Source organism: Lithobates pipiens, unplaced genomic scaffold (genome assembly GCF_037356315.1).
Source record: "Lithobates pipiens isolate NorthernLeopardFrog02 unplaced genomic scaffold, aLitPip1_a1.2 Scaffold_94, whole genome shotgun sequence".
Lineage (NCBI taxonomy): Eukaryota > Metazoa > Chordata > Amphibia > Anura > Ranidae > Lithobates > Lithobates pipiens.
This window is the reverse complement of record NW_027507917.1, coordinates 1664833-1679405: the sequence shown is the minus strand read 5'-3', so window position 1 is coordinate 1679405 and position 14573 is coordinate 1664833. Positions and strand designations below refer to the sequence as shown.

Here is a 14573-nt window from a genome sequence, read left to right as displayed (position 1 = left end):
CCTCACACTTGTGGTCATTGGGAAGAATGGTCCTCACACTTGTGGTCATTGGGAAGAATGGTCCTCACACTTGTGGTCATTGGGAAGAATGGTCCTCACACTTGTGATCATTGGGAAGAATGGTCCTTACACTTGTGGTCATTGGGAAGAATGGTCCTCACACTTGTGGTCATTGGGAAGAATGGTCCTCACACTTGTGGTCATTGGGAAGAATGGTCCTCACACTTGTGGTCATTGGGAAGAATGGTCCTCACACTTGTGGTCATTGGGAAGAATGGTCCTCACACTTGTGGTCATTGGGAAGAATGACCTCCTTACAGATAGCTAAAAAGATCAATGGTGTCGGTGGGAACTTATCTGAGAGGCAGAAATTGCCCAATGCTGAAGGAACCCCTACAACCTCTGGAGGAACCCTAGGATTTCACGGAGCCCTGGTTGAGAATCAAAGGACTCCCACTGACACTGGAACATTTTCGGACATTTTCTACTCCCACTAGTCACAGTCTGCCCCCCCCTGAAGTCGGAAAGACAGTAAACTGGCCCTTTGTTTTAGATAATTTGGAGACCCCTGTCTTAGATCATGGAGGTTATCATGCTTTGTTTTCTCATCTTCCCAGGTTCTGAGGATTCTGGAGCGCCGGGTGTCCTCGGCGGACGTGACGACAGATGACATGAGCTGCGTGAGGAACAACACCTACCAGATGCTGAGCCTTTTAGCGGAGGAGCGACCGCGAGACGGGGAGGGACCAGGGCCCATCCTGACCTACGTGGCCTCTGAGGGCATTCTGGAGAAGCTCCTCCACTGGCACTTACGCAGGGACTTCACTGAGGAGAAAAAGGTGACTGATCTCCTGCGACGCTCCGGGTCTGGGCCGTCCTCTGGAACGTGAAGCCAGCAAGCTCCTTCAGCCTCCAAAGTCACATTGGACCTCCAGGTTGAACCGAGTTGCTGGTTGAAGGTTCTAGACGGGCTGCGGTCCTCCTGGGTTTTCATCTTCTTGATTGGCTGGTCAGTGAGTGACGTCACGAGAGTCTGCCATTCCGGCACAGCTGGAGTGCACCAGGCGTGCGCGTTGAGCTGTGCATTCAGTAGATGGCTGCGAGCAGGTAGGGTGAGTGTTAGAGCAGTTTCACACTGGGGCGTTTTTTCAGGCGCTTTAGCGTTAAAAAAAAAAAAAAAAAAAGCGCCTGAAAGAAGCCTCACCTGCAATCCCAATGTAAAAGCCCGAGTGCTTCCACACTGAGATCCCTTTCACACTGGGGTGTTTTTCAGGCCCTTTAGCTTTAAAAAAGTGCCTGTAAAGCGCTTGAAAGAAGCCGCAACTGCAATCCCAATGTAAAAGCCAGAGTGCTTTCACACTGAGGCGCTGCGCTGGCAGGGCGTCAAAAAAAGTCTTCTTTGCAGCGCTTTTGGAATCGGTGAATACACCTCTCCTAAGAGCCCTTTCACACCGAGGGCGTTTTGCAGGCGCTGTAGCGCTAGAAATAGCGCCTGCAATCCGCCCTCAAACTGCTGCACCATTCATTCCAGTGTGAAAGCCCCGAGGGCTTTCACACTGGAGCGGTGCGCTGGCAGGACGTCGGGGAAAAGTCCTGCCAGCAGCTTCTTTAGAACGGTGAAGGAGCGGTGTGTTTACCGCTCCTCCACCGCTGCTCCCCATTGAAATCAATGGGGCAGCCCTGCAATACCGCCGGCAAAACGCCGCCATTGCGGCGTATTGCGGTCAGTTTTAACCCTTTCTCAGCCGCCAGCGGGGGGAGGGGGTAAAAGCGCCCCACTAGCGGCCGAAATACGCTGCAAATCTAACTGTAAAATGCCGCTAAAAATAGCGGCGTTTTACCGCCAACGCTATGGGCGCAGCAGTGTGAAAGGTGTCAATGGGAAGCGCCTGCAAAACGCCTGCTTTTGGCAGCTGCGCTTTGTGGGTGCTTTTAAAGCGGAGGTCCACCCTAAAGTGGAGCTTCCGCTCATTGGAACCCTCCCCCCCCCCCTCCGGCACCACAATTGGCACCTTTCAAGGGCGAGAGGGGTGCAGGTAGGTACCTGTATAGTACAGGTATCTGCACCCACTTCCGGCGTAGATTCTGCAGAAGGTACGCCCCCTTTCCGCAGAATCTACGCCCCTTTCCGAAGGTCCCCCGCTGCCTGCTGGGAAAACACACGGATCCCAGAGACAGCGGGGACCGTCTTTATTGCGCAGCGCGACTTGCGCATGCGCAGTAGGGAACCCGGGAAATGAAGCCGAAAGGCTCCACTTCCTGATTCGCATACCCAAGGTGGCGGCGGCAGCACCCCGAGAGACGATCGAGAGATGGGCTTCGGGTGCCGACATCGCGGGCGTGCTGGGCGCTTAAGTGTCATTATTTTAAAAGTCAGCAGCTGCAGTATTTGTAGCTGCTGGCTTTTAAAAAAAAAAAAAACACGGCGGACTCCCGCTTTAACCCTATATTTGGCCACTAGCGGCGGTTGAAATGCGCCCCAATAGCACTCGAAAAATGCTGGTAAATCGCCGGTAAGCGGCGATTTTACCAGCATTTTTCGGGCGCTGGCAGTGTGAAAGGGCTTTCTGTTGAAGCACCCGGGCTTTCACATTGGGATTGCAGATGAGGATTCTTTCAAGCGCTTTACAGGCGCTTTTTATTTTTATTTTTTTACGCTAAAACGCCTGAAAACGCCCCAGTGTGAAAGGGGTCTTAGCTGCCTGTTCGCATTTTTTTTTTTTTTTTTTATTATTAGTTTAATGTCAACGTGAAAACAGAACTCTGCAATATGATCAAAATTAAATATAAAAAAAAAATAAAAATAAAATAAAACTGTAAATATCCCCCCCTTTTTACCCTTTTGCTGCCACTGCCTTATTCTACGTGTTGGTGGTTTTGGGTGTTTTTTTTTTTTTTGTTTTTTTTTTTACACACACGTTCCTGTATTCTAATGGTCCTCCTGTCTTTTTTATTTTTATTTTTTTTTCCCTAATCCCAGGTGGAACAGTTGAAGCTGTTTGAGATGCTGATCAGCCAATCCCACCAGCCGCTCCTGCGCTACCAGCCCGTCCTGCGGCCTCTCGTCACCCTCCTCGGCACTTTCTCTCCCGGTCCCGCCTCGCCCGTACTGGAAAACAACTTGGTGTTGCTGCTGAACCAACTCTGCGTTTCCCTGGCCCGGGAGCCCTCGACCCTGGAGCTTTTCTTCCAAGATTCCACGGGGCAAGACGGCCCGGCCAACCTCCTGATCTTCTCCCTTCTGGTTCCCTTCATCCACCACGAGGGGGTCATTGGTCAGCAGGCGCGGGATGCTCTGCTTCTCATCATGGCCATGTCTTCTGATAACCCCACCATGGCCCGATACATCACAGAGAACTCTTTCTTCTGTCCCGTGAGTACCTGTTAATCTGGTTCTTCCAAAACATCGGGGGGGCTCCTGTGTGCAGTTGCATATTCATGTATGCTAGTTCAGAGGTTACTACACAAGGGCAGGCAAGGTTATTTCACTTAACCACTTTCAGACCGGACCATTTTGCTGGTCAAAGACCAGACCACTTTTTGCGATTCGGCACTGCGTCGCTTTAACTGACAATTGCGCGGTCGTGCGACGTGGCTCCCAAACAAAATTAACGTCCTTTTTTTCCCACAAATAGAGCTTTCTTTTGGTGGTATTTGATCACCCCTGCGGTTTTTATTTTTTGCGCTATAAACAAAAATAGAGCGATAATTTTGAAAAAAACGCATTATTTTTTACTTTTTGTAATAATAAATATCCCCCAAAAATATATAAAAAAACATTTTTTTCCCTCAGTTTAGGCCGATACGTATTCTTCTACATATTTTTGGTAAAAAAAATCGCAATAAGCGATTATTGATTGGTTTGCGCAAAAGTTATAGCGTTTACAAAATAGGGATAGTTTTATAGCATTTTTATTAATAATTTTTTATTATTTTTTTTTTTTACTAGTAATGGCGGCGATCTGCGATTTTTATTGTGACTGCGACATTGTGGGGGACACATCGGACATTTTTGACACATTTTTGGGACCATTGTCATTTATACAGTAATCAGTGCTATATAAATGCAGTGATTCCTGTGTAAATGACACTGGCAGTGAAAGGGTTAACCAGTGGGTGGCAGTGTAGGGGTTAAGTGTTCCTAGTGGTGTGTTACTAACTGTGGGGGGGTTGGGCTTTCATTTAGTGTACACTGATCTCTGCTCCAATCACATGGAGCAGAGATCAGCGTCACTAGTTGCTAGGCAGAATGGAAAAATGTTGTTTATACAGCATTTCCTCCATTCGGCCGCTCCGTGAGACGATCGCGGGGATGCCCGCGGCGATCGAGTCCGCGGGTCCCGCAACCGGACTCACGGGGGTCCCGACCAGCGCGAGAGCGCGCCGCCGGCGGCGCGCTCCCGATGGCACGGCGGCAACGAATATTGGACGTACCTGTATGCCAATATGCCTGCCCGTGCCATTCTGTCGACGTACATCATCGTGCGCTGGTCGGGAAGTGGTTAAAGCCTAACTCCGGGCAAATCAAAAAAAAATTAGCTGTGCCCACACTGCAAGGGTTAATTGCTTATGTCTGGGGGAACAATAAGGCTTCCTTCAGACTGATACGGTGTGGAGTTGACCACACCACGTTGGCAGCGCCGTCTACGCGTGGGTTAGGTGCGGGTTACCTGCACTTTTTCATAGAGTTCTATTGGGTCTTGCAGTTTTGCGTGCGCTCAGGCTGCCTAAGATGCAGCATGCTGGGGTTTTGGTGCGCTTTCAGAAAGGGCCCCAAAACCTCAGAACCCAGCAGAACCCTTTTGGAAAGGGCACCTAACCCGCACCCAACCCGCAAGTACACTGTGCTTCTCCTGGGGGTGCAGTCGCAATGCACCGCATCAGTCTTGATTCACACTAATGCGTTTTTTGATGCATTTCGTAGAAATGCAGGGACATTTTTTTTAACATGGGTTCCTATGGAACATGTTCACATCAATGCATTTTTGTGCCTCTGCGTTTTTGGAAAAGGGTTCGGGGACTTTTTTTTTCCATGCAAAATGCAGTGTTTTGCATGTAATAGAAGTCAATGGACCTGCATCAAAAACGCAAGTACTGTGATTTTAGTGCGATTTGCGTTTAAAAAAAAAAAAAAAAAAAATCACTGTATATAGCTGGTTGCTAAGCAACCACAGTGTAGAAAAAAAACGTGGCAAAATCGCGATAAAAACGCGTGTCCAAAAACGCGACAAGCACCGCAAAAAAACGCTCAAAAGCAACATGTATAGATGTGAGTCGAGTTACTTACCCGATCCTCCGCTCCTTCCTTTAGCTAGAGCAGTCTCCAAAGCTTCTGCACCCCCCCGCCGCGGTCTAGGGTCCTGACGCCAATCGCGACCATAGCCCTGCTCAGGAGATGAGGATGCGGAGAGACACAATCCACCGCCAAAGCATCGGTTAGCACTACAGCTGCGCAATTAATCGCCAAGAATCGTTTATCGCGATCTTGACTAAAGCGTTTTACAATTCTTTCTATGCAAAGAATTTTCTCTGCTCTTCTAAAGCCACAGCCTTCAGAAGACAGGAAGAGAAAAACCCGGCAGTCTGCCAAGAATCAAAACATTCTTTATCAGTTGAACTTAAAGTGGTCGTAAACCCTTACAACCCTATACGGTTTAGGAGATATTTATTAAAGGACAGTCACAGCTGCCTATGGCGCATGCGCACTCTATCGCCGTTGGAGGCATGCCAATGCTAATGGCGATATGCCGTTAGTGGCGACTCCCGTGCGCGGGAGTGACGTCATCGCTGCTCCGACGCTGTGAGTGGCCGGAGCAGCGATACCTGGAAGAAGATGGACACTTCGTGCTACAGGGGACAGCGGTGACATCGCTGGCTCCTGTGTCAGGTAAGTGACACATAATGGGCTACAATGCGATGTGATGCGATGCATAGTAGTCCATTATGCTTTACCTTTGCAAGGAGACAAAGAGGAAGTAACACCCATCAGGGTTTACTTCCTCTTTAAGTATAAATATTGTAACAATTTGTCAATGTAATAGACTTTGTGTGTAAGCGAAAAAGGTTTAACCACTAAACCTTTTTCTTATATTTGTTGGTTTCAAGTTAAAATCTTTTTTTTTTTCTTTGCTAGAAAATTACTTAGAACCCCAAACATTATTTATTTTTATATATATGTATATATATATTAATAGACACCATAGAGAATAAAATGGTTGTTGTAATATTTTATGTCACACTGTATTTGCGCAGCGGTCTTTCAAATGCAATTTTTTTTTTAAAAATTACTTTAATGAATTTAAAAATAACAGAAAAGTTAGCCCGTTTTTTCGTATAATGCGAAAGATTTTACACCGCGAGATCTTTTTTTATTCGAAACAAAAAAATAAAAACGTGATTCTCGTTTTGGCCAGAATTGAACTAATTACTTATATATATCTATATATATATATATATATTTGTAGATGTAGATAGATAGATCGATCTATCTCTATACACACATATATTATTTATTTATTTTTTGCATTAAAATCAAAGTGCATTTTTTCCACATAAAATTCAGTTTCAAAGACCGCCGCGCAAATACCATGTGACATAAAAAAAAAGTTTAGAATCCGATCGCGTGTGTGCGTGACACACACACGTTCTGCATATGCACGATTGGATTTTAAACAGACCTGTCTGTCCATTTTTCCTTGCAAGGACTACCACCGCAATTTTTTATTTTATTTTTTATCCTGCTTGTTCACACCATTGGGATTCGGGTGTTTGCGTTGCGGCTTCACTTCCCGGTTCCCTAGTGCGCATGCGTGAGTCGCACTACGTGTCGTAAGTGGTCCCTGCTATCTCCTGTGTTTCCCAGGAGATGGCGGGGGGGTGGGAAGGGGCGTGACCGCGGGAGTCTATTCCCGGAAGTGGGTGCAGATACCTGTATTATACCAGTATCTGCACCTCCCCTCAGAGTGGGGGGGGGGGGAGGAATCAAATGAGTGGAAGTTCCACTTTTGGGTGGAACTCCGCTTTATAGCGGGAGTAAACCCAGTTTCAAAAAACACTTACATTCCCGGCTTGCCGGAAATGCCTTTTTTCACATTGGTTGTGCTCTCAACCAAACTTTCAAACCATCCAATGGCTGGTTTCATAACTGATCACTGATGTGCAGCATTATGGCAGTTAAAGAATCATTAGAGGCCAAGATGGCAGCTTCCTTGACTGAAAATGATAGAAGGGTTTACTTCCACTTTAATGTTTATGGTCATATTGCACTTTACTAATAGTGATATATTTACTTTCATATGTGCTTTTTTTTTTTTTTTTGGATCATCTTGTGTTTATACCTAGCGCTGCACTTTTATTTTGTATTTTTATTTTGTGCCCTGTATCTGGCTTATAGTGCTTAGCTGCAGGTCATTAATTGACACATTTTTCACGTTGTGTAATTCATCTATCACTTAGCGCATATATATTATTTTTATTTCTGTGCGTGACTTAGATTTGCTTTTGTGCGCGAGCATGAGGGGATGAGGGTGCTTGAAATTATTATCTTTTCTATTTTTCTTTTTTTTTTCTTTCTTCTTATTGTTTTTAAATTTTTCACATTGTGTAATTCATCTATCACTTAGCGCATATATATCATTTTTATTTACAAATGTGTGTGTGACTTACATTTGCTTTTGTGTGCGAGCACAAAGCGATGGGGGTGCTTGAAATTATCTCGTCTTTTTTTTTTCTTTCTTTTTTTTTCTCTTGTTTTAAAATTTTTCACATTGTGTAATTCATCTATCACTTAGCATATATATATCATTTTTATTTATAAATCTGTGCGTGACTTAGATTTGCTTTTGTGTGCGAGCACGAAGCGATGGGGGTGCTTGAAATTTATTATCTTTTCTTTTTTCTTTCTTTTATTCTTTCTTTTTTTTTTCTTTTTTTTTTGTTATTGTTTTTAAATTTTTCACATTGTGTAATTCATCTATCACTTAGCGCATATATATCATTTTTATTTACAAATCTGTGCGTGACTTAGATTTGCTTTTGTGCAAGGGATGGGGGTGCTTGAAATTATCTTTTTTCTTTTTTTTTCTTTCTTTTTTTTTTTTCATTGTTTTTATTCCTATTACAAGAGATGCAAACATGCCTTGTAATAGAAATATTGAAATGACAGGTCCTCTTTATGTAGAGATATGGGGTCTATAAGATCTGTTTTTATATATAGCATGGAAATCCCCGGAGACAAAACATGCGATTCTATATAAATATACATTGACGGCGTGCGGTGTGTGGGACGGACGCTTGGCCAGCTGTCTTTCACGTGTGTGTGTGTGTGATGGGGAAACCTGATCCGGTGGAGTTGTTGATCCTCCGTCAAGTGTTAGGAGGGGGGGGGATCATTGGAGAATATAATATGGAGTTGTAGAGTCGTGGTGAGTCCGTGGCGTTCCAGCGGCGATCTATCCTCCTCATCATCATCCTCTTCGAATTCTAAAGACAGATTCTTCTGTGTGCCGTGTGTCTGAGCCCTAACTGTTGATCAGCATACTCCTATAGAATACTATACGGGAATGGATCTTGTAGTTATCGGGGTGCTGAAAACTTTTCCTGACTGGTATCTCTATAGACTAGGCACGGTCTCTTCATCAGGCTGTGATTACCTCCGGGTGTGTCAGATGCCCCCCAGTATACTTGTATTATTATTATTGTTATATTATACAGGATTTATATAGCGCCAACAGTTTGCACAGCGCTTTACAACATGAGGGCAGACAGTACACGTACAATACAATTATATACAGGAGGGCCCCGCTCCTTAGAGCTTGCAATCTAGAAGGGAGGATCAAGTGATATGAAAGGGTAATAACTGTGGGGGATGAGCTTATGAAGAAAATAGGAGGAGGGAGGGAGGGTAGGCTTCTCCAAAGAGAGAAACGTTTTCAGGGATCGCCTAAAAGTATATAGATTTGAAGAGCGTCTGACAGATTTGGGGGTAGGGTGTTCCAGAGGAGGGGAGAGGCTTGGGGGAAGTCCTGGAGATGAATAGACGATGGAGTTAGAGAGCAGAAGGTCTTGTGAAGGACGAAGAGGACGATTAGGTTGGTCTGGTTTCAGGCTAGGTTAGTGATGTAGCTGGGGGCAGAGCTGAGGTGGCTTTTTAAGTTGTTCTTGGTATTTTGAATTGGATTTGTTGGGTGAGTAGAAGCCAATGGAGGGATTGGCAGAGAGGGGTGGCAGACGCTGAGCGGTTTGTAAGGTGGATGAGTCCGGCAGCAGCATTCATGATGGATTTAAGGGGGGATCGTCTATTTAAGCCGATGAGGAGTGAGTTGCAGTCGAGGCGAGAGATGACCAGGGAGTGAATCGGGAGCGTTGTGGTTTCATTGGTTGGGAAGGGACGTAGTTTGGAGATGTTGCGAAGGTTGAGGTGGCAAGCTTTGGAAAGGGATTGGATGTGAGGCCAAAAGAAGAGATCAGAGTCCAGGACTACACCTAGCACCCTGGCATGTGGGGGTGGGTGGTTGGTTGTGCCATTGCTCTTGACCGGGAAGTCAGGGGAAGGGGCATGTGGAGGAGGAAATAATATGAGCTCGGTTTTGGACAAGTTTGAGTTGGAGGAAGACGTGTGACATCCAGGCAGAGATGTCTGGAATAAGTTAGTGATGCGTGAGGAAGACTATTCTATACTCTGTGATTCCTTCCACCTGACCCTTTCTGCTGTAGGGACTTAGGGATTGGCCGAGGGAAAACCGAATCCAGAATGGGACTCCGGCATCGGACACTCCCGGATGTGTCAAATGAGGACGATATTCCTGCTAGGTTATCACTGTAGTGTAAAGGGGTTCATTGGCCCAGGCAGTGGAATGTGTGAGAATTATTTGCTTGCTGTACGTGGTCATGGCTCTTTTATCTGGAGTTGCTTTAAAAGAACTGAAACGAGGAGGATATGGACACTCAATTCATATTATGAGCAAGTGGTAGTTCCTCTCCCAGCACACACATTGGTCTCTCCTCTCGCTCCCTCTCCCAGCACACACATTGGTCTCTCCTCTCGCTCCCTCTCCCAGCACACACATTGGTCTCTCCTCTCGCTCCCTCTCCCAGCACACACATTGGTCTCTCCTCTCGCTCCCTCTCCCAGCACACACATTGGTCTCTCCTCTCGCTCCCTCTCCCAGCACACACATTGGTCTCTCCTCTCGCTCCCTCTCCCAGCACACACATTGGTCTCTCCTCTCGCTCCCTCTCCCAGCACACACATTGGTCTCTCCTCTCGCTCCCTCTCCCAGCACACACATTGGTCTCTCCCTGTATCCCTCTCCCAGCGCACACATTGGTCTCTCCCTGTATCCCTCTCCCAGCACACACATTGGTCTCTCCCTGTATCCCTCTCCCAGCACACACATTGGTCTCTCCCTGTATTCTCTCCCAGCACACATATTGGTCTCTTCCATGTATCCTGCTCCTGGATCACACATTGATCCCTCCTCTGTTCCCCCCCCCCCCCAAACACATTGGTCTCTCCTTTTATCCCTCTCCCAGCACACACATTGTTCTTGCCCTGTATCCCTCTCCCAGCACACACATTGGTCTCTCCCTGTATCCCTCTCCCAGCATACACATTGGTCTCTCCCTGTATCCCTCTCCCGGCACACATATTGGTATGTCCCTATATTCTCTCCCAGCACACACTTTGGTCCCGACTTGTATCCTTCTCCCAGCACACACATTGGTCTCTCCCTTTATCCCTCTCCCAGCACACACATTGGTCTCTCCCTGTATCCCTCTCCCAGCATACACATTGGTCTCTCCCTGTATCCCTCTCCCAGCACACATATTGGTATGTCCCTATATTCTCTCCCAGCACACACTTTGGTCCCGCCTTGTATCCCTCTCCCAGCATACACATTGGTCTCTCCCTGTATCCCTCTCCCCGCACACATATTGGTATGTCCCTATATTCTCTCCCAGCACACACTTTGGTCTCTCCCTTTATCCCTCTCCCAGCACACACATTGGTCTCTCCCTGTATCCCTCTCCCAGCACACACATTGGTCTCTCCCTGTATCCCTCTCCCAGCACACACATTGGTCTCTCCCTGTATCCCTCTCCCAGCACACACATTGGTCTCTCCCTGTATCCCTCTCCCAGCACACATATTGGTATGTCCCTATATTCTCTCCCAGCACACACTTTGGTCCCGCCTTGTATCCCTCTCCCAGCACACATATTGGTCTCTCCCTGTATCCCTCTCCCAGCACACATATTGGTCTCTCCCATGTATCCTGCTCCTGGATCACAGATTGATCCCTCCTCTGTCCCCCCAACACACACACACTTTGTATCCAATCCCCAGCACAGATCGGTAATAATATCTACTAGAACGTTCAGCTTTTTGCTTGGCATTCCGCTTGAACCCCCCGTGTTATGTATTTATGGGAACACTGTGCTTATCCTGGAATGACAACCACATCCCTCAACCCACTCTCTGGTCTGATGGCCCGGCCCATTACAAACCCCCCCCCCCCCCCAAATTCTTCACCTCCTATATAAATACTTGTGTTCTGTATTCATTACACCAACGCTGCTGTAACTGAACACGGAGTTGGCACGCATTGCGGTACACACTGAGCCTGGTGATCCCTACTCCTCCCTATCCCTCCCACACAATACTGTCCTATTAATGGGTGGGTGATGCTGGTGTGGCATGCATTGTTGTCCCATTTCTGTGATGTTGGCAGGGAGCAGGGTGGGGGAACCACATAGCACCCCTCTCCTCCCGACTCCTCCGCTGTGTCATTTTACCCACAAGCTGCCACATCAGCCTCCACCTTAAGGAATAGTTTTCCGTGTCGTGTAGCTGGAGCAGGAAGAGATATAGATCTTCCTGTCCTCAAGCCTGAAAACATTTCCCACTATACTCAGCAGATAGTGAGAGAGCCTGCGCAGGCTACTCAGCACTTAGTGACATTGGTGTGCAGTGACATGATTGAGATCTCTCCCTAGTAACAGTAAATCTTCCATTTCCTCCATGTAGATGGGGCTCTGCGATTGCCCTGTTGAGTTAATGCATCCTGGCATCGTCCTGTGTGCGGTTCCCGGACACTCCCTGAGCTGCCACTATGGAATGCGACTCCTCCCTGCCTGAGCCGCCGTCTGCTGGACCTGAGCCCAGATCTTCCCAGATCCTTCCTGTTCTCATAGTCCTGCCTGCCGCTCACCCGTCCTGTGCTCTGCTTCTACCTGTACTGTTATACAGTGCATGTCCCCTGCCTGCCCGTTCTGTGCCCTCTGTACAGAGTCCTGCCTGCATGACCAATACTGTCCCCTGTCCTGTGCTCTGCTTCTACCTGCACTGCCACCATCCTGTACTGTTATCGAATACATGTTTCCTGACTGCCCAGTCTGTGCCTTCTGTGTAGGGTCCTGCCTGGCCGGTCTGTGCCCTCCGTGTAGGGTCCCGCCTGGCCGGTCTGTGCCCTCTGTGTAGGGTCCCGCCTGGCCGGTCTGTGCCCTCTGTGTAGGGTCCCGCCTGGCCGGCCTGTGCCCTCTGTGTAGGGTCCCGCCTGGCCGGCCTGTGCCCTCTGTGTAGGGTCCCGCCTGGCCGGCCTGTGCCCTCTGTGTAGGGTCCCGCCTGGCCGGCCGGTGCCCTCTCTGTAGGGTCCCGCCTGGCCGGCCTGTGCCCTCTGTGTAGGGTCCCGCCTGGCCGGCCTGTGCCCTCTGTGTAGGGTCCCGCCTGGCCGGCCGGTGCCCTCTGTGTAGGGTCCCGCCTGGCCGGCCGGTGCCCTCTGTGTAGGGTCCCGCCTGGCCGGCCGGTGCCCTCTGTGTAGGGTCCCGCCTGGCCGGCCTGTGCCCTCTGTGTAGGGTCCCGCCTGGCCGGCCGGTGCCCTCTGTGTAGAGTCCCGCCTGGCCGGCCTGTGCCCTCTGTGTAGGGTCCCGTCTGGCCGGCCTGTGCCCTCCGTGTAGGGTCCCGCCTGGCCGGCCTGTGCCCTCCGTGTAGGGTCCCGCCTGGCCGGCCTGTGCCCTCCGTGTAGGGTCCCGCCTGGCCGGCCTGTGCCCTCTGTGTAGAGTCCCGCCTGGCCGGTCGGTGCCCTCTGTGTAGGGTCCCGCCTGGCCGGTCTGTGCCCCCTGTGTAGGGTCCCGCCTGGCCGGTCTGTGCCCCCTGTGTAGTGTCCCGCCTGGCCGGTCTGTGCCCCCTGTGTAGTGTCCCGCCTGGCCGGTCTGTGCCCCCTGTGTAGTGTCCCGCCTGGCCGGTCTGTGCCCCCTGTGTAGTGTCCCGCCTGGCCGGTCTGTGCCCCCTGTGTAGTGTCCCGCCTGGCCGGTCTGTGCCCCCTGTGTAGTGTCCCGCCTGGCCGGTCTGTGCCCCCTGTGTAGTGTCCCGCCTGGCCGGTCTGTGCCCCCTGTGTAGTGTCCCGCCTGGCCGGTCTGTGCCCCCTGTGTAGTGTCCCGCCTGGCCGGTCTGTGCCCCCTGTGTAGTGTCCCGCCTGGCCGGTCTGTGCCCCCTGTGTAGTGTCCCGCCTGGCCGGTCTGTGCCCCCTGTGTAGTGTCCCGCCTGGCCGGTCTGTGCCCCCTGTGTAGTGTCCCGCCTGGCCGGTCTGTGCCCCCTGTGTAGTGTCCCGCCTGGCCGGTCTGTGCCCCCTGTGTAGAGTCCCACCTGACCAGTATTGTCCACTGGTCACCCGTCCTGTGCTCTGCTTCTACCTGCACTGTGATCATCCTGTGCTGTTACAAGGTATATGTCTCCTGCTTTCCTAGTCTGTGCCCTCTCTCTCTATACATTCCCTTCCTGACCAGTCCTCGGTCTTGGTCGCCCGTCGTGTATTGTTACTGGGTACATCTGCTGCTTCTCACCCAGTCTGTATAGTTGCTGCCTGACCGGTACTGTCCCCTGGGCACCCACCCTGTGCTCTGCCCACACCTGTACTGGTATAACGTACGTCTCTCTTTCTCCACACACCTCTCCTGACCAGTCCTGTCCCTTGGGCACCCATCCCGTTCCCAGTCTGTGATCCCTCTCTGTACAGTCCCTGCACTGGTATCCATCCTGTACACTGCCTTCTCCTGCTCCGCCACCATCTTGTACTGTTAGAGTTTATAAAAAAAAACTGCAGCCACCTTTTTTTTAGAAGGTTTCCCTTTCCGTGTGTGTGGGGGGGGGGGGGACATACCCCTGAGGGGTAATGGGGGGGGGAAACACCCTGCAACCCATTGTTATATGATAGGAGGCTGTGTATAACATAGCAGAGGACTGCTCCCCCTCTAGGGCAGTTGTGGTATCTTCCTGGAGACATTCTAATAGCCATTTGTGCTCATGCCCCAGCGTTGGTACTCCCATAGAATGAGCATAGGCCTACACTTGTCACCACGTGTGTCTTCTATGTGTGTTTCCCAGTGAAGGTAACCTTGGTGTCTGTATTTATGAAGATTTAAGAAACCTCTATTAAATGAGGTCCTTCAAAGTGACAAATCCAGCTTGGCCTCCCATGAGTTAAAGCATAACTCTGCATTTATTGTTCACGCTGAGCGTTTAAATGATCCTCAGAAATAAAGCGACGGGACAACCAGTCGGGTTATAATGAGGC

General features: G+C 49.4%; 1 protein-coding gene across 1 annotated transcript in view; it reads left to right on the top strand.

The window, feature by feature from the left end:
- Nucleotides 1-14573, top strand: part of LOC143973738 (FHF complex subunit HOOK-interacting protein 1B-like) — a 111153-nt gene that overhangs the window by 46049 nt on the left and 50531 nt on the right. The window contains exons 3-4 of the mRNA XM_077474574.1: nt 618-839; nt 2981-3373. Of these exons, the coding sequence (XP_077330700.1) occupies nt 618-839; nt 2981-3373 (615 nt within the window). The remainder of the gene's footprint in view (nt 1-617; nt 840-2980; nt 3374-14573) is intronic.